The sequence below is a fragment of the Hydractinia symbiolongicarpus genome, chromosome 4 (genome assembly GCF_029227915.1).
Source record: "Hydractinia symbiolongicarpus strain clone_291-10 chromosome 4, HSymV2.1, whole genome shotgun sequence".
Classification (NCBI taxonomy): Eukaryota; Metazoa; Cnidaria; class Hydrozoa; order Anthoathecata; family Hydractiniidae; genus Hydractinia; species Hydractinia symbiolongicarpus.
Genome location: NC_079878.1, coordinates 6188814 through 6208638, shown reverse-complemented (window position 1 = coordinate 6208638; position 19825 = coordinate 6188814). Strand labels below are relative to the sequence as shown.

General features: G+C 34.0%; 4 protein-coding genes across 5 annotated transcripts; 1 reads left to right on the top strand and 3 right to left on the bottom strand.

The window, feature by feature from the left end:
* Positions 1–1518: 1518 nt before the first annotated feature.
* LOC130640973 (myo-inositol 2-dehydrogenase-like) lies at positions 1519–18555 on the bottom strand. 2 transcript variants are annotated; one of them, XM_057447594.1, is made up of 5 exons: positions 18423–18555; positions 6342–6382; positions 3292–3497; positions 2995–3126; positions 1519–2613 (listed from the first exon to the last, which is right to left on the bottom strand). In XM_057447594.1, exons 2-5 carry the CDS (start codon positions 6344–6346, stop codon positions 1907–1909), a joined length of 1050 nt encoding a protein of 349 aa, XP_057303577.1. In that variant the 5' UTR covers positions 6347–6382; positions 18423–18555; the 3' UTR covers positions 1519–1906. The 2 variants fall into 2 exon arrangements, with proteins under 2 accessions (XP_057303577.1, XP_057303578.1); XM_057447595.1 differs by lacking the exon at positions 18423–18555 and adding an exon at positions 7079–7102.
* Positions 7554–8342, bottom strand: LOC130640975 (small integral membrane protein 14-like). Its single transcript, XM_057447597.1, has one exon. It carries the CDS (start codon positions 8282–8284, stop codon positions 7973–7975), a length of 312 nt encoding a protein of 103 aa, XP_057303580.1. The 5' UTR covers positions 8285–8342; the 3' UTR covers positions 7554–7972.
* On the bottom strand, positions 11188–14584 carry LOC130640974 (uncharacterized). The gene is made up of 2 exons (XM_057447596.1): positions 12708–14584; positions 11188–12405 (listed from the first exon to the last, which is right to left on the bottom strand). The coding sequence occupies exon 2, from the start codon at positions 12379–12381 to the stop codon at positions 11731–11733; it is 651 nt and encodes a 216-aa protein (XP_057303579.1). The 5' UTR covers positions 12382–12405; positions 12708–14584; the 3' UTR covers positions 11188–11730.
* Positions 12713–14877, top strand: LOC130640972 (uncharacterized). The gene is made up of 2 exons (XM_057447593.1): positions 12713–12848; positions 12977–14877. Exons 1-2 carry the CDS (start codon positions 12737–12739, stop codon positions 14575–14577), a joined length of 1713 nt encoding a protein of 570 aa, XP_057303576.1. The 5' UTR covers positions 12713–12736; the 3' UTR covers positions 14578–14877.
* Positions 18556–19825: the final 1270 nt, after the last annotated feature.

Below are 19825 nucleotides of genomic sequence, written 5' to 3'. Positions count from 1 at the left end.
TCTGTGGCACGGTACCTACACCTAGAAGGATAGTCTACACTTAAACGCTCCTCCTGGGTTTCATGATTTTCACAAAATAGGCCCAATGAATTAATTTTCTTTGTATTTTTTTGTACATTTCTTTGTACTTTGAATTTCATTAAAAAATACCTAAAATTTATCTTAGTCAAACTAATGATTTCCCTTTTACTAAAATGAAAAAAATATCACTATATCCGTAATAATTACGTAAATTTCGAGAAAACGCGAGAAAACGCAGTCATTTGCAAAATTATATTTTACAGAACATCGAATTTTTGGATCACCTATTATCAAAACTAAGGAGAGTGTCTAGCAGACCCTAAAAAAACTTTAAAAACCATGGATTTGAACAAGTACCAGAAACGTGGAAATTTAAATTAATTTTTTAAAAAAAACCTGAAAATTTGGTCATATTTGATTTTCTAAATTTATTGGAATTGACAATATGTAATTTTCCAGGTTAAATTAAAAGTAGTTGCACAAAAATTTGTTACTAAGTTGCACAAAAATTTGTTACTAAGTTACACAAAAATTTGTTACTAAGTTGCACAAAAATTTGTTACTAAGTTGCACAAAAATTTGTTACTAAGTTCCACAAAAATTTGTTACTAAGTTGCACAAAAATTTGTTACTAAGTTGCACAAAAATTTGTTACTAAGTTGCACAAAAATTTGTTACTAAGTTGCACAAAAATTTGTTACTGAGTTACAAACATTTCTTCTCAATACTAAGAAGTTTATTTTTGGACGCTATATATTTTTAGAAATTGACACTAGCGAATATATAAATTTCAGTTCATATAACTAAAATCTCAGGTTGATTTTGTTTATTTCGTAAAAGAGAGTTTGCAGTTCCTATCGAAATAAACAATTATTTCTATAGAGAAAGACATTCCTTTTATTCATAACACTCATCGTCCCAAGGAGGTTCTCTGGCCTTAGACAGGGGGACAAATGCCCTGGAAAGGAGGTTGTTAATCAAATACAAATCTGGCTGAAAATATTTTTGCTTTTACACCATCATTTCCTTCATTTCCTTCCGCAAATTCCTTCTGTGTTTTTTGCCATTTTGATATGAAAACCCCTGGATCGAGGGTGGGTATAAGGTGGAAAATAAATCTTTCACATTCTGCTGGCGTTCAACGCCGAGTCACCTTTTTTCATCTTCTACATATTAATAATACCCGTATTCTATCTGTCATAACAAGTGATGTCATGGGAGAATATACAAGAAATAGCAATCTTACGAAGGATCATTCCACAGGCTAACGACAACTCTAATACTCGCTGTCTGTTTGTGAGCCAGTAATGGGACGTTATAAAATTGAAAACACCGTTAAATTGTAACTATAATCATAGTAATAACGACCTGTTCAGTGAATTTCTTTACTTTGTGCTAACAGGGAAGAAAAGATGCACAAAATAGAGATGCGGAAAATATATACGAAGGGCGAATCTCAGTGAAATTTTCAAGGATCAAACGACTAAACAAAAAAACTTCTATTTCTCCAAAATTTTATCTAAAACAAAATTTCCTACAAAGTAGTTTTGGATAATTTACTACCAAAATTTCGTAAAACCTAATTTTTATTACAAAAACATGTAATATGCAACAGCCTTGTCCCCAGGGCTCTTCTAAATCTGATATTCTAACGAGACGGGTTCTGTCCGTAATAGTCACCACGGAGTCGTCTTGTCAGAATATAAGCGTAGAAATGGCCCGGGAAGAAGTTGGATATGGAAAGATAGCCAACCATCAGTTCCCTGGCTTTATGGCAAAATTAGGTATGTATAAGTGGGTCTGAAAATTTGGCCAAATAATTTTTTTCAGCACTGCCAAATTTAATACGCGCTAAAATTTCTATGAATATTGTGTAATAGCTACATTATATGACTTCGTAAGTTAATGTGTCTCTACATATTCTAACTGGCTTTCCAGTGCGATGCGATTCTTCGCAAGCTGACGCGATGAGGGACACCATACTCACGTCTGTCTTTGTAATCAACGGTGGAGTGCCATCGATTATATCCAAGAAATGACGGATCTCATTCTCGTATGCTAGCGGGTATCTTTGTGGAAAAGAAAACTTTAATAGGTCGTTGCTGATGCTTTGGCCAGTTGATTTGCGGAGGTTGGTTTTGTTTTCGTTTAAACTCTCAACCATTCCTAATTCTCCCAACACTTCAACTCTCTGATCGTATCCATACGCTGCAAAACGGCTCAAATCAATTTGTGCAATTGCACCTGAAGCGAACTGCATTGTTATTGAAACCGTGTCAACATCATTCAAATCTTTAATAAATTTTCTGAACGCATGCGCTTGGGAGAAAACAGTTGTCGGATAATCCTTCATAATCCAAGTCGCCATGTCTATATCATGCACTGCACAGTCGTGATAAATGCCACCCGATATTTTTAGGTAAGCAGCACTGGGGATAGGGGAATCCCTGCTACATACTTTTATCATATGAACCTCTCCCACCTCACCGTTGTCCACAGCATCTTTCACTGCACGATGAGTAGCGTCGAATCGTCGATTGAACGCGCAAAATAGTGGCACTCCTAACCGCTCAGCTTCTTCGTAACATGAAACTATAACAATAATAGTAAACTGGGTACTAGGTTCCTGGTATAAAGATACAACGGCGTAGCAAATATTAAGGGCATTTTAGGGTCTGCAGGGTCCCCTTCTTCACACTTATTTCCATGGATAGATTAGATAGCTTCAAAAACATATTTTCTCATCCTAAAAAATCCAAACTCTAAAATTTATATAGTGATTTGCTTATCTGGAGGTTTTAAATTCTAACGCAGCCCAAAACATGGTGAGGCCGTTTTAGTCACTGACCCCTCCACTTTTAAAATCATTTCTTCGGCCAAGCATTAAACGCCTATCGTTAATCCTCATATGTTTAGAAGCTCAAAGATTTTACCCTTAGCATAAGTTATGTGTTTAATATAACTATGATCAACCTGTATCTTTTAAATTTTCGGCGATAGGCTTTTCACAGAAGATTGGCTTTTTAGCTTGAATACACTTTTTGACGTATTCTTCATGCGCGTACGTCACTGTTGCTATTATAACGCCGTCAACATTGGCATCCTCTAAATAAAAGGTTAGTAAATGACGTCATATTTCAACGGAAGTTGAATTGCGGCGTTTGAACCACAAATTGTTTTGATGAAAGATTGTAATCGAAGATTAAATAAAATTAGACACAATAAAAAGACAATATAAAAAATGAAATAAAATATAAAAAATATAAGAACCAAGAATAGTGTTGAAGTCATTAGAGTGAACCACTTTTGTATCAACCAATCCATATTCTTTTTTTACTTGTTCTGCTCTTAAAAGGTCTAGCTCAACGAAGTATTTAATATCTACTTTCGGATGTCGAACACAATTGCCTGTGTGTATGGAGCCTGCACGACCCAAACCACAAATAGCTATACCGTACCGTTTGTCGGTTGATTGGCTAAAAAACAAATAGTTGGGATTACAGAGGAGGTGGGTGTGTGGGGTGGGTGGGTGGGTGGTGGCGTGGGGTGCTTTTATCTGAACTTCTGCATTGATTTACTTTAAAGAAAGAAATTATTTTCTAAAAAACAGATTGCTGATAGGACTTCAAGAATTGTGTAAAATGCGGAATAAAAAATTGCAAACGAACATATTTTATTGAAATTGCGAAAGTTATACTTCAAATAGCTTGTTTTTATCGGATAACCCAGAATTTTACATTATCTGATGTTGTTGTAGATATCTAAAAAACAAAGTGTTTATTCGACTCGATGAATCAAAATCAAAATCCCACCAAACTAAACGCATAACATTTTTTTAAGAACTATAAACCTAGTATAGCTATGTAAAATAAATAATAAGTTTAGGCGAAAGTTGTCACAAATTTGTGAAATTGTCTAACGAAGGAAAATTACAAAGTTAAAATTTCAGCACGGCTACTTTCAAATTTAGCCGTCACAAATGGTCACATTGGTTGTTTCTATAATAGAGCCACTGATGACAAATTTTAGAGGCACTGACGACAAATTTTAGAGGCACTGACGACAAATTTTAGAGCCACTGAAGACAAATTTTAGAGGCACTGACGACAAATTTTAGAGGCACTGACGACAAATTTTAGAGCCACTGACGACAAATTTTAGAGCCACTGACGACAAATTTTAGAGCCACTGAAGACAAATTTTTGCGAATTTCATGACCTTTGTATTCCACAGTTTAGAATATTTTCTTGTGAGGGGGCGGTAAGATAAGCCATTTAGTTGCGACTTTGCAGCCTGCAGAGTAGTGATTAAAAAACGGCGTGTTTTATGAATTTCATGATGGTATTTTTCTACGTTTCTGTTAACTAGTTAGCTACAGGGTGTGTGCCGGATTTGAAAACCTGGAAATTCTTGAAATCACACAAGGTGAACTTAAAAACCCTAAATATCCTTTATGCTCGTATTATTTATATTTTTAGGTATTTTTAAAAATACGTTGTGCAGGTATTTACAAAACAAAGAGTGAGCTTGATCGTCACTAACTCTGGTATTGTCTACAGCAAAAGTTTTTGTATTCTACTGTACATTTAACTTGTTTTGACTTCGTCCATTAGGAAAACACCTTTTATATACATTTTATCGGTTGAAAAAATTCTGCATTTTGTTTAATTTTTCCTTTATCATAACACTATCATAGAGTTGAAAAGATGAAAAAATCCGAAAGAGCTGAAAAAAAGATATTTATTTTGGAAAAAATGACATCAGCAAAAAATAATGACGTCAGCATATCTTTTTTTAAATCAAATCACTTCTTTTTTAGTTAGCTACTGTGTCAAGTTCTATAGTCACAGCGCTTGTCCTTATTTAAATTTAATAGCAGGTGGTAAAAATGCCGTCTCCAAGTTACCCATCCCCTAAAAACAAGACCCCCTGAATAGGGTTAAGAAAACCTTGGTTATCAAATTAAATATTAATAATTAGTTGCAACCCAGATTCAAAATGATCACGTTGACAGGTCTATACTAGGCTCATGTTCGTATCACCAATGTCAAAAAGATACGAGATATCCTAAAGACGAGGTTGGTTATAATCTTGAAATTAAATTTATGGAATAAACCCTCGTAACTACCGAAACAAACCCTGGTAACTACCAAAACAAACCCTCTTAACTACTGAAAAAAAAACCTGGCAACTTACAAAGCAACCCATTTCAAGAAAAAAAAACATTCATTCTTAAAAAACTACTTGACTTAGAGTCCTTTTTAAAAAATTACACGGGTGGGGTTTCTCAAAGTCGCAACAGTAATTCTTCAACTTCAACGCATCTTAAAAACGAACTAATTATTAAATTTGCAATTTTGTAGTCTATTTTATTTGACTCAATTGAACACAGATCATATTTATTTTACTTAAAATGGTAGAAAGAAACAAGGAAATCATATTCAAGCATTTTTTATTCAAGTAATTTAATTAATTCATCATTTTTATTAAATTAATTCATGCTCGTCAAAAATGAATCTTCCTCAATTTATTCATGAGGTAAAGTTATCTACTGTACTCTCTAAGCACAGCTAAAGAGGAAGGTAGGATTGCCCACCTCACTAAGATCATTATATGTAACACTCCAAAAAAATTAATTTATGCAGATCAATAAATTTACCTTTCATAATTAGCACAAATTGACATTACTAAAAAATTAAATATTTTATCCCTTAATTATTCACGCAAAACAATAAAAATTCCCCTCGCATTAAATTTAATAATTACGGCAAGATTCACGAGAACTTCAAAAAAATAGACTTGAGATCTTGAATTTCTATTTTTGAACACATACTCAATCGTGAGTAAATTTCATGTGAAAACAAAGTTATCGTAATTGGAATAATTACGGCTACCATCGTGAAAGTTGACAACAAAAATAGTTTTATTAACAAATTCCTATCACACGTCTTTAGGAGGAAATATCACGCTAAAAGAAATAGCGCATAAAAACATCGAAACTATAGTAACACACATAAAGGCAGTAATATTTAGCACTGACTATATATTTTGCATTGGCTATATATTAATTTAACTGGATCTTCAGCAAAATCTGTTTTAATAAAGTCATCCGTTCCTGACTGCAGAAACACAATCTAAGGAACAAATAAACTTTAGAAATCTCAATTTTTGTTTCGTGTGGGAAGTCTTAATAAAAACCTGCAGTGTGGCCACAATTACATATATATAATTTATTTCTAAAATACAATTCAACTTGAAGATTTTATTTTTGAACACGTAATTAATCGTGAGAAAATTTTATCCAAAAAAAATCAACCAACCTCATTGTAGTAAATTGTGACGTGTCGATTGTACTAGCACTCTACAAAAAATATTATTAATAATGTGAATTATGTATTAAAAACAAACAAAAAATACAAACAAACAAAATAACAGAAGCAAATGAAATAGACATGAACATACGTAGTTATTTTGGTATGTTTGTATTATTCCAGCTGCGCAGATGCTATTAAAATTTTTTTACCTCAGTACAGATCAATGTCGATATACCTTAAACAAGCCTTTTTGTGTTTCTTTTAAAAAAAAGAGTAACTATCTAATAGACCAGTTAAATTAAGTTGGGTATTTTAATCACTCAAATGACAGGTCATTCTATACATACCCAATTAAACATGATTAAAAAAATGTGAAAATGCATATTCCAAAAAAAAAAGAATTGCTATAATGCATTTAACCTAAAATTACATTGTTATTATAGAAAGGAGGACATTCAAAAGATAAAGAGAATTAACATGCCTTGTGCTTTTCGATAATTTGTAAAGAGGAGGCTTCACAATGTCTAAATAACAGTTTTTAGAAATTCACACATGAACTGATTCTTTTCTTTACAACTTTCTTGAGAAAAAGAATATTTATCACCAAGGGATGACTCAAAAAAGTAAAAAGACTCTGAAATTATAAGCACTTAGACATACGCTCATATGAAGCATGTAGACAAAAAACCTGTTAAAAATAGTTCTTATTCTCCAAAAAACCAAAGTATCATGTTATGGCATACCTAACAGTCAATGATTCAACTCCCTCCCTCCATAACTTCGGATTAAATTGTAGCCTATACACTTTTAATTAACGAGTCACCATTATTATACAGCCCTTTTCCTTAGTATGAAGAGGAACTACACATTTTTGCAGAGCAGAAACATATTCTTTACATATATCAGAATACAACAATGATTTCATTTTCACATTTTCACAATAACAACAAAATGCATTGCATAGCACCTTTTAAAAGAAAGTGATTTACTCCACTAAAAAAGTTGGGTAGAGGAAGTAGAAATAAATATCTATAAACAAACAATAACAAACATGTATATATTTACAATACCCAATAACTATAAACAAGATGTATCAACATCTATGACACAAAAAGTATGACATATGAATATTTTTAAAATGTATAAGAGAAGAAAAATTTGTTTAAAAAAGGTCCCTGAAAACATAATTAAAAATGCTTATTTTCATTTAGTGGTGTAAAACCTTTTTTTTTCAAGTAAAGATCTTGTATAGAAACTAATGATAATGAAATAGGAATTAAAAAGAAAATGACTTGATGTGGAAATTAAAAATCGAAGCAATTTGGGACAGTAAAAAATATGCGTAACAGCTTCCCAAGTGTTCAAGTATGTTGGATTGAGAGGGTTTTAAACAATATCCCAAATATGCATTGTTGTTAGTAAAACAATTTGTCATTTTTCAAATAAGTCTGTCGTAGCAATTAAATATATAAGGAACACCCAGAGAAGGAAACACATTTTGACAAACAAAAAGTACAGAAAAATTTATAACACAATTAGGAAATATACACTTAAGTGTATATCAAAAAAAATATAATTTCCACACCATCTTTATAATAGTTTTATGTGTAATAGAATTGCGTTTTATATACAAAAAATTACATCAAGGGTGGCTGTGAATGGTGATCATCATCATGGTCATCCCTCATTTGTGAAGGTTTATTGCCATCTCGTAAACTTTGGGGTCTCATCATGTACAATACCATTGCTAAAACAACCCAAGCAATAGCCATATACACCATGGTCAAGCCTGTATCTTCATTGTTTCCAGGACTGGGGGGCGTTCCAAAGCATTGCTCATCTGTGCAATAACTTTGTGAGTTACGTAACAGTGATATTAACCTTCGCATTGCGCCTGCTGGACTAAAAATACACTCACAAGGATCGAAGGCAGGTGGTTGGTCACCCATGATTATTTTTTTATCTATATATACACTAAAAAGATATGATTTCCACAATTATTTCCACAATTATTTCAAAGGAAGACACTATATCTTATTTAGAGAATTTAAATGTTCAAGACATAGCTGTTTATGCTACATGTCATTCTGCTGCAAAATTTGTAATACCCCTAGGTTTTGTTATATTCATATTGAGATTTGCTTCGTATTGCTTTTGCCTTCTAGCTACTGGGGATCCATAAAAAACATACTTGATTAGTAGTTTACCCCCAGCCGGCTAGCTTACTATATAGCTATATTCTCTATGCAACATGTTTTAATGTTGTTTCGAGTACGATAGACATGTAGCTAGTTAGCTAGCTACCTATCCATATTGATAGCTAAAGGTACACAATATACATTTTTTTAAAAAAAATAATAGCTAGCTAGTTAGCTACTTTAAAAAATAATTTCAGTCTCTTCTCTGGATCTTGTGCTTCCAAAAAAAAAGCTGTACGAGATCTGATATTTATAATTCACCCAATTCTCTGATCCGGGTTAACATGCTTGAAATTTTCTGGTTATTTTGAACAAAAATGACCCACATATTTAAATTCAGCACTAAAATTTGTGGAAATATGCAAATTTTAAATTTTATACACCAAGTACCACTGCCTCTATTGTAGCCAAACTTTTGATGTTTTATGAAGATTTCTTCATAACCACACAAATTAACTGCAGTGAAAATTGTTCTCCACAGTTAGATATTATGGTCAGACTTAAAAACTGTAAATTACAACAAATCCTGTTCTAAAAATCCTTATGTTATATAATTTTTGCTGATAAATTCAAATATACCACTTCTTTTCTCAAAAGCTCCTTGTTTTCTTTTTTAAAAGTTGATAATGTTAACCCGGATCCGAGAATATGGTACTGCTGTTTGGACCTCTCTACACGATCGTGTACACACACATTAATCTTCGTGTACAGTCTTGCCCAACTTTTGTAAAACGTTGGTAAGTCCTTTCTAACATGTGAATTGAAATTATAGTTATACAACAATCATGCACTTATTAAAAATGTTTGCCGAACCACTAAGTTGCAAAATAGTATCTTTTTAGCTAGCCAGCTAGCTAGCTAAAACAAGTGGTGCACGTAATACCAAACGTGGCCCAGTTTTATTCGAAACTTTACTAGGTTTCTGTCTTAAATGTCAAAATATATCAAAACAAATGCCTCGGACTCCCGCATTAAACAGATTATTCTGTATATAAATCTGCAATTAACCTTAGAGCGTGAAACCATACCGCAAGGAAGCTTTGTGGCTTTAACACCGGTACATGTAAATATTTGCTTATTAAATGGGGGCCAGGGGAACCCTGGTAGTTAACAGCAAAACATGTGGAAACCTAGTTGGAAACCAGTGCAGTCTTTTAGGATTTTTTAATTTCTACAATTTGTCGTCCTATTAACTTACGTTTTTCTGTTTATTTAGTAGAAGAATCAACATTTTAAAAACATTTTAACAGTATTCTTACGTCTGTCTCTTAAGCATAAACAAAGTCCCTTGAAATAAACTTTTTTTTTCGATTGCGCGAAGGGTTAATGTAAAGTGGAGTGAATATATACTTTGACATAAAGATTCACTGGGTGGATTGTATAATTTGAGATATCACAATCCAGTCTCGTTATCACTTCTACTTTTCAGTACATATTCCAAAATGAGGCTCAAGGATGCTTATAAAAAGTACTTTTACAGGGCCAAAATATGTTAGGTTATGGCAAAAAGATTTATTGGAATATGCTTATGAAAAACACATGATCGGGCTCAAAGCATGCTTATTTAAAAAAAAATATTACATTTGAATTTTGAACACCATCAATTATTATTTAAATCTTACCTATATACTGGTTAATTCAGACATAAAGAATAAAAAGAAAAACTGCTCACGAAACAAAAAAAACTTCACAACATTTTCTTAAGCTTCACATAAAGCTTAGCCATGTGCTTAAAAATGACCAAATTTAAGCCTACGGAGGCTTATGTAATGCCTAAAAAAAATTGTAGTTCAAACGCAGAAGTCGCCGGCGTCATTGATTGAAAGATTATCAAAGGTAAAGGTAGGTCCCGTAAATTAATTAGAGAGATATGAATTTATATAATATAATAGAGTTTCACCTTTGAAAACAAATAATTTTTTTCTTTTTTTCTGTCTTTCTTAATAAAAAAATGACAAAGTCCTATTTGGGCTGACAGTACAGTTCTTTAAAACCATTTTTCCGTTTCTTTGTATCAAAAATGGTCCTTCGCAAATTATCTAAAATAGACCTATTCGCTAAATTTTTAAAATCAACTGATTCACAAAAATTTATCTTCGCGAAATGCTCCTTTCTGAACTCGCAAATCAAATCTTCGCAAAAATTAATCAAATTAATGTAAATAAAGTCTTGGTTGAAAACTAACCTTCCGAATAGGGCCTTTGTCCTAAAAATTCATTATTATCAAACACGGATAGGTCTGCAGACATTATCCATTTTGCAGCTAGGTGTGCTTTGATTAAGGCAATTGATTTGAAATACGCCTAATATGCCTTTTACGAGATCGGTAGCTCGTCAATGAAACCTCTCTGTGTCCTGCATGGAAACTATTGACAGGGTATATCCCTAGAAGTTAATAAAGCTAACCACATAAAATGTAAATCATTTTTGTAGTTATTTCACTTTGTTTAACCCCACCGCGGTAAGTTACTTTTGTAATTTGCACCAATCGAAGTGAGCGAGTTCTATTGGGTGTTCTGCACTGCAATGTTTAGCGAAAATCGCAACTTTTAACATATCGCATACATCACTATAGCTTAGTTGCGAACATTGAGTTGAGTTGCGAACAAGAAGGATCAAATATTTACGTAGATAATAAAATAAAAACAATGTCATCATCAATCAAACTTCTCGTACTTATTTTTATTGAGAAAACACAATGTATTTTATTGATACATTAACTCCTGTTTAGCCGAATCGATCTGCTGATGCCTAATGTCATATTATATAATTCTACATTGCTTAACCTTTCTGTTCCTTTAAGCATAAACATAATACCTTTTGCTAGAATATACATAAATAGAATTTTGCAATTTTAAGAAGTTGGACACCTGCTTTAAATGTACAAATACCTTAAGGGAACTTATTTTGGCGGGAACTAATTTTGGCGGATTGGGGCAAAATCCGCCAAAATTAGTTCCCGCCAAAATTAAATATTTTACTCACCCGCCAAAATTAGTTCCCGCCAAAATTAAAAAAAATCGCCACCCGCCAAAATAAGTTCCCGCCAAAATTAAAAATTTCGTTGATCCGCCAAAATAAGTTCCCCTTAAAAAATCGACAAAAATCAACTTTTTTTCAATTTTTTATATCTTTTAGAAATATACCTTTGCGCTAGAAATATTATGTCATAATAAACCTCTAATACAAGATAATTTTTAATCAATATTTATGATTTCTAAGTCCTTGCTTGACGATGGTGACGACTTTTTAGGTTTGTTGTTAACTTTTTGCCTTTTTGGGGCTGGTGCAGCTGAGGTGTTTCCAAAAAAGTTTCGAATATCTTTTTGCTTTTTCGTCTCTTTGCTTTGGCTTTTGGCTGTATTTTTTTTACGCTTTGGTCTCTCTTCGGTTGGAACCACGACATCTAAAATAACTGCAATATGTAAGAACGAACCAAGAATCAATTCCTCTTTCGGCTCTGTATACAAGGCTTCTACAAGTTGTTGGTATCTTGCAAGAACCAAAAGATTGTTTACTGTCCCTGGTAAAGTAACAGTTATTTTACAGGGGATCTCCAAGCCTCCTTGAACGAGAGGTGATCTTCGATAGTGTACACTTGTCAACGTGGATTTCATAGACGCTCCTCTGTCCAGAAGAAATTTTGTAACCCTTGAGATTTCTTTGGGTAAATGGCCAACTGGTTTGTCATTTCCGAATTCACAAACTTTGATTGCAAATCTATCGAAAACATTGTTGTTCTCATGAAAGCAGTCCAGTGATTGATTTTCCTCAGGTTTCCAATAAGTTTTATAATAATGGAATCCTCTGACAGCAGCTGTAAACTCGAACGTCTTGTTGTAAGCCATATGGACGTCTTTTCTTTTCTAGCTCTGATGAAAAACAAAAATGTCAATCGATCGATTTTTTAATTGCCTAGCATGAAAATAGAACGTTTTTGTTCTATTTGTCAGTGTAGACCGAACTTTCCCAATTAAATAGAATGTTTTTGTTCGATTGGTTAGTCTAAACGGGCCTTAGCGAAGAAAAAAAGAATGTTTTTGTTCGATTGGGTAGTCTAAACGGGCCTTAGCCAAGAAAAAAAGAATGTTTTTGTTCGATTTTTAGTGTAAATATAGGCCAAGTGAATGGAATGTTTATGTTCGAGTAAATATACAGGATACAGATAACTTACGTTTCCTTTTTTATCTCCCGGCTTTCAAAATGTCTTACATCAGGAAGTTAGCTAAATTACAAGAGAAAGAAGCTCAACAAAGGGCCGCTGAAAAGGAAAAAACTTCAGACGAAACACCTTCAAACAGTTCTAGGGAACAAAGTAAGTATTTCTCTTTGATGTTTTTTTTTGTTATACCTACCTGCGAAGAAGTTTCTTTCTTTGTTTGAAAATTTTTAATTTTTGGTCAAAATTCGCAATTACATAGTGGTTCGTTTTATTCATTTTAGGCCCACAACCAACTGACTTCCAGCAAGAATCATCCCTTGGTTCGTTAGACTACGAAGCTGTTACAGACGCGACTGAAAATGTTAAATCCAGTGGCAAAAAATCATACAACCGTTGGTCAGAAAAAGAAAGATTTGATATCGGAAAATATGTTGCGATTCATGGTGGTGCGGCTGCAATCACAAAGTTTCAAACCAAAGACAGGCCGTTAAGTGAGAGTACAGCTCGAAGATTTGGCAATCTTTACAAAAAAGAGCTGAAAGATTCAACCCGAGAAAAACGTAGCGTGGTAACCAAATTTGTTCCTTTGAAACGCGGTAGACCTCTGTTCCTTGGCAGTCTAGATGAGATGGTACAAAGATTTTTAATTGCACTGAGAAATCGAGGAGGTGTTGTTTCAAGAACAGTTGCAACCGCTGCAGCGAAAGCTCTAATATCACGAAACCCTCAATTTGAGTTGGGGCATATTAAAATTGATAACAGTTGGGCAAAAAGCCTCTTCAAGAGAATGGGTTTCAAGAAAAGAATGAAAACGACCTCCAAAGTTGAAATCACTGAAGGAGCCAAAAAGGAGTGCGAATTACTATTTCTTCACGATATTGTTTCGACCATCGAACAACACAGCATCCCTCACCAACTTGTTATGAATCTGGACCAGACACCTCTTAAGTTTGTTCCAAGAATGAATCACACCATGGCGAAAAAGGGTTCATCGTCCGTCCCTATCGTTGGATCTTCCGACAAAAGATGCCTTACTGGTACCTTTATTATTACGCTTGATGGTTCTTTTCTGCCAATGCAACTGATATATGGGGGGAAAACAAATCAAAGCCTCCCAAAGTTTGAATTCCCCGAATCGTTCTCACTAAGCGTTAATCCCAAACACTACAGCAATACACAAGAATCCATCAAAGTCATCAAAGAGATCGTTCTAAAGCACGTTGAAGACCAGAGGAAGAAGTTAAATAACCCAAAGCAAGCTGCTCTTCTAATATTCGATGTCTTTCGAGGACAAATTACTGAGGAAGTTACCGAATTGCTGAAGAAGAACAACATCTTCCTGGTTTTGGTTCCAAGTAACATGACACATATATTCCAGCCCTTGGATCTTACTGTGAATAATCATTGCAAGCAATTCATGAGAAATTTGTTCACTGAATGGTATTCAAAACAGATCGAGAAAGAGCTATCCCTTAACAAAAAGATCGAAGATATAAATATTCAATTAAAGCTGACCACCATCAAGCCTCTTCATGCAAGTTGGCTCCTCCAGTTTTATAACCATATCACTTCGGCAGATGGCCGTGAAGTCGTTTTGAATGGGTGGAAAGCATCTGGAATTTACGACGCAGTTCGCATGGGATCCACTTCACTTGAATCCCTTGACCCTTTTCAAGATCTATCACCGCTGCCAGAAAGCAATAGTGTAATTACTCAGCCCATAACCGACATAATCAATGCGCCAGATTTATTAAAGGATAGCTTCATCAACGTGCGAGTCGAAAATGACGATGACAAAGAAGAGGAGTACACGCGTGACGAGGATGACATAGACTTTAGTCGGAATGCATTTGACATTATCATAGACGATGAAGAAGAGTAGATTTTTAGTATTTGTTTTAAAATTCTTTGCTTTGTAATGCTTATTTCTACATCTTTACCAAAGAAAATTTTCGTTGAAATTTGAAAAAATCCTTCACTCGCCAAAATTAGTTCCCGCCAAAATTAAAAAATCCGCTGACCCGCCAAAATAAGTTCCCGCCAAAATTAAAAAAAACCGCCACCCGCCAAAATAAGTTCCCGCCAAAATTAAAAATTTCGTTGATCCGCCAAAATTAGTTCCCGCCAAAATTAAATTTTTTTTAGATTTCCTTCGTCCGCCAAAATTAGTTCCCGCCAAAATAAGTTCCCTTAAGGTATTCGTTATTTTTTATTCTTTGTCAATAATTCCGTTTCTTCCGTTGCAGGAACTACTTTTACAGTAGTAGGTTTCGTGGGCCATGCTTTAAGACAAAATCTCGAGAAGTTCAATAAAATTTTACAGAATTATACGTATAAAGACGTAAGAGTTTGTTTACACTTTTACTTTTTATTGACCATAGATGCGTTTTATTGCGTTGGTCAACAGCCGCTGATATTTGCTTTGTTTCTGAATTTACAGCCAGTATACTGTATGCGAATTGTTTTACCCAATTTTGGAGTATACTTTACAAACAAAAATGCAGGGGATCATCACAGTTTTAGTTTGAAGTTAAATGATAAAATATCAGAAGTCCTCAAGGAGGCTGATTCATACACAGCAATTGGTGTCTGTAATTTGGAAACAGCTACGTTTTGAAATGATGAATCAGTGGCTTCATAAATTCCATTCACATTTGTATTTTCGTACATCTTAAAGTTGGCCTCCTTTTTCTGCATTGTCAACAAAACTCGAAGAAAACGTTCACGAGCCATAGCTCTGTGTTTCAACTCTTCTGTATTACTTGCATTGGTATCAGTAATAACTTCAGTATCAACCTTCTCGCTAGAAACATTACCAGTACTGAGCAGTGGATTATTTTCATTTTTAGATAGATCTGTTACTGAATCTTCCACTATCTGTTCATTTTCCATTTCAGATTGCAACCATTTATTTTCAATATACTAACAAATCAAATTTAGCACCAAAAAAATCAATGATAAAACTTGCGTTTTGAATTTACATGGTGTCTTTCCTAAAAAAAAGAACAACAATTTTAAACTAACTGATTGAGTTTAACGATCGTGATGTAAAGTTGTGATGCAACCTTTAATTTAACACTGGGAAGCTCAAAATAAAGTTGCCTTCAAAAAATTATATAATTGCCTGATTAATAAAAAGTAAATAAAAATAAAATTAACAACCATAATTTTACATTTTCAATTTATGTAAAAAATGATCAGATACTTCAATGCAATGTGAAGTTAACTTACCAGATAAATTTATATTTTGCACAAGAAGTGTGAAATTAGATGGTAACACATACTGCAAATAAGTTTCACTACTAAAATCGTGGAAAAAATGGTGTTAGCCAAAAACGTTGTAGCACATGAGCTTAATTCTTTCATCTTCAGACACAGGAAAAAACTGGTTTTGCATGCTTATTATTTTTCATTTTTTACTTATGTTATTAGGTATATTATTACATTATGACATTAGGTATGTTATTAGGTATATGTATACCTTATAACTTAATATATAACATCATATATAATATAATATATAACATAATAACATAATATATACATGAAGCACACAATCAAGTATATCAAGCATAAATAATCAATATATATTCATTAGCAAATGTTCCTTATGTAAATAATGAGCATCATTTAATTGCATGTTGCATGTTGATATTAGTACACCCTTCCTAGATAGATAGATGTGCATATTTTACATGGCTAGCCTCACAAATATCGAGGGATATGCCCTGTCTATTATTTCCAGGAGGGCCATGGCTTAGATAAAGAATCCTTGAGTATTTAATGATCATTTTGAGCTACGCAGACCCAATTAGGGCCCGCGCTCTACTAGACATCTTCCGGCAACATCCAACTGCCCACACAGTGTGCCATCTTTCCAATTTCCCTCACATGGCTTGGGTTAACCCGGGGCTATGGTAGCATTCACTCGCCCATGTTGAATCGCCATCAAGAGGAATCGAACCACGGTCTCCCGCACAGAGTACGAGAGCTATAACAACTAATCTATGGCGCCATCCTATATATCATTGCATATTAAATTTAATAACATATATATTACACTGACAACCGTAATCCAGAACAATCAGGTGTGTACAAAGAAATTGACAGCATTAACAGTTCATGTTTTATATTTGCAGTATCTACACAGCAGCCAGACAACCTATAATCAAAACCTATATATATGTCAGGCATTCTTCAAATGGAAGCTTTACAAGATAGTAATATTGCGACCTCTTGGGAATTTTTTGATGCTGGAAAACCTTTAGTCTGAAATGTCATCCGAACCCTGCACAGAAAACCTGCAACTATTATCTTCTACGACAGCAAGATTTTCGGAAAGAAAAAGTTAGGAGGTGAGAGGCAAGAAAGGAACATCCTGGAATATCACAGAAACAACAAGAATCCACAAAAGTTTGTTTCACTCAAAAAGTTAGCCAACATTCTCCTTTATTTTTTCAAGTACCAGGCTTGTAGATTTTCATATCATAATAAGGTTTCCTAGTATTTTTAAGATTGGCAGGCATATATAAGTTGCTTGCAAGTTGTCTGGCTGAAGAGTCATAGATACTGTGTTTTTTATTTTTTTTTACAAAAGAAGTTTCAAATTGCTACGTCGAAAGACTAAGCATTTTAAGAGGTACCCACTCATGTCCATTGGATGTTTAGATGATAGATGTGCATACATTGGATTGCTAACCTCACAAATATCAAGGGATATAACCTATCTATTATTTCCAGGAGGGTTAGATGGGATGTGAGTATTCTTGTCCATTTTAAGCCCAGCAGACCTAATTAGGGTCTGCGGTCTATCCGAAAACTCCCTGTAACCTCAACGGCTTACAGTCTCCCTAATTTTCCTTTCTTCAGTTAACTGACAGTATGAAAATATTCACTCACTCATATTAAATCGCCAAAGCGAGGAGATGCATGCTGCCTTATAAAATTGGAGGATGGGTAGCTCAGTTTGTAGAGCTTTTAAGTTGTTTAAGAGATTGTGGGTTTGCGGTCTGAGCTGGGCAGAAATTTCAAAAAGACTCGCTGGTAACGGTGTGAAAACCATGGGGCTGTCAGACGACTTCCGACTTTTTTTAAAATTGTTAAAAACTGTTTTTTATAGCAATAATTCCATAAATAGCTGTAATAAAATTCAGCAAATGATAAACTAAGAGTACAATGACAAAAAATAGCACCTTCCTTCTTCTCGACAAAATTTAAACGAGAACAATGAGCTTGCGCACATTGCATTTCGGGCGGTTCCGGATGAGCCCCAGGTTTCCCTGGTGGTTACAGACGAAAACCTTGAAAAAACCCGAAAAAACGCCCATGGATGCCCTCACACATATATATACGGCACTTTCGACAAGCCGGCACCCTCGTAAAGATTTCTGTAGATTTAAACACTCTAAAACCACCAAACAAGAGTGACAGGCTCATTTAAAATTTAGTGAAGCCACATAAAATATAAATCAATACTACATGAAATGTTGTCAACTGGCTAAATTTAGTTAGTTAGTTAGTTAGCTAAAACACCATCATGCTGCTATTATGCTAGCTAGACAATCTTTTCTTGATTTTGTTGACTTTTCGCAAAAGACTTGCAGCTATCTAGCTAGCTCTCCTCTCCCATTAACGAAATTGTCCCCGTTAAGAGATTGTCTTCAAAGTGGGAGTTTTATTGCAGGATATAAGAAGAAATACGAAAAAAAATTAGGGAAAAATCCTCACCAACACTGCTTGCAACTAAGCTGCCATATTTATTAGGAACTGAACATTATTGGTGCCAAAACGCTCCGAACCCTTTCAGTGCTCTTCTGCGCGAAAACACGCTTTTTTAAAGAATATATCAAAAGTATAACCAGGCTAGTCTTTACTCTTATTTCTCATTACTTTTCTGAACAATAGACCTGTTGTTTTCAACCTAAAATTCAAGCCTGTTATTCTCGCTTATAAAGCATATTTTTATAAAAGAAAAAGCGGGTATGGTATTTTGACGAGATGGCTAGTCAAAAACGTTAGAAGTTAGCATTACGTAAAATAATCTTATCCTAAATAAGATAAAGAAAACTAATCAAACACTATCCCAAAAACATGAAATAGGATTGAAATATTTTGTATTATCTGAAGAATGTCCTTAACCTCGGCCCCAGGGTTCTTGCCTATTTAACATTGAGGCAGTCGGCAAAGAAGCTGGTTAGCCGTAAAATAAACGCTATTGGCTTCACTCAGGCAACAAACCCTGGAAACGAGGATAGAATGTTGTCTATTTAATGTTTGAGAACCTCGTACACACAGTAAGGTTGATCTACCTAATAAAAACATAGTCTTCGTTCTTATTAAACTTGTTGTTTGAGAAATTATGTCTCTCTTTTCTACTATCATCTCAAAAATATACCACTGTTCGTCAAATATTATTGGCAAGTGAACGATCAATTTCCCAAGAATAAAACTCGTTCGTTATAGCTTCTTTCCGTCTCATCTTTATTTCTTGACGGCCGGAATGAGTTGATGTCTGATTATTTCTTCTACAGGTTGAAATACAAATCAACACCAGGTATTGTTCCAATAAAGATTGTGTCGTTCCCTCCTAATTTGTTTGCAATGAATGTCGCAAATAACGCACATAATATTCTATTCGATTCTAGCAGTTTGTAATAAATGTCGCAAATAACGCACATAATATTCTCTTCGATTCTAGCAGTTTGTAATAAATGTCGCAAATAACGCAAATAATATTCTCTTCGATTCTAGCAGTTTGTAACAAATGTCGCAAATAACGCACATAATATTCTCTTCGATTCTAGCAGTTTGTAATAAATGTCGCAAATAACGCATATAATATTCTCTTCGATTCTAGCTGTTTGCAATGAATGTCGCAAATAACGCATATAATATTCTCTTCGATTCTAGCTGTTTGTAATGAATGTCGCAAATAACGCATATAATATTCTCTTCGATTCTAGCAGTTTGTAATGAATGTCGCAAATAACGCGCATAATATTCTAATGTTATGACATTGAATATTTTGTTTTCTTTATAAACAATTTTATTCTTTGTTGATTTAGCATGAAATTTAAATTCTACATCTGTGGTGAAATAGCCAAAATTCTTGCCATTAAAAAATTGCTGAG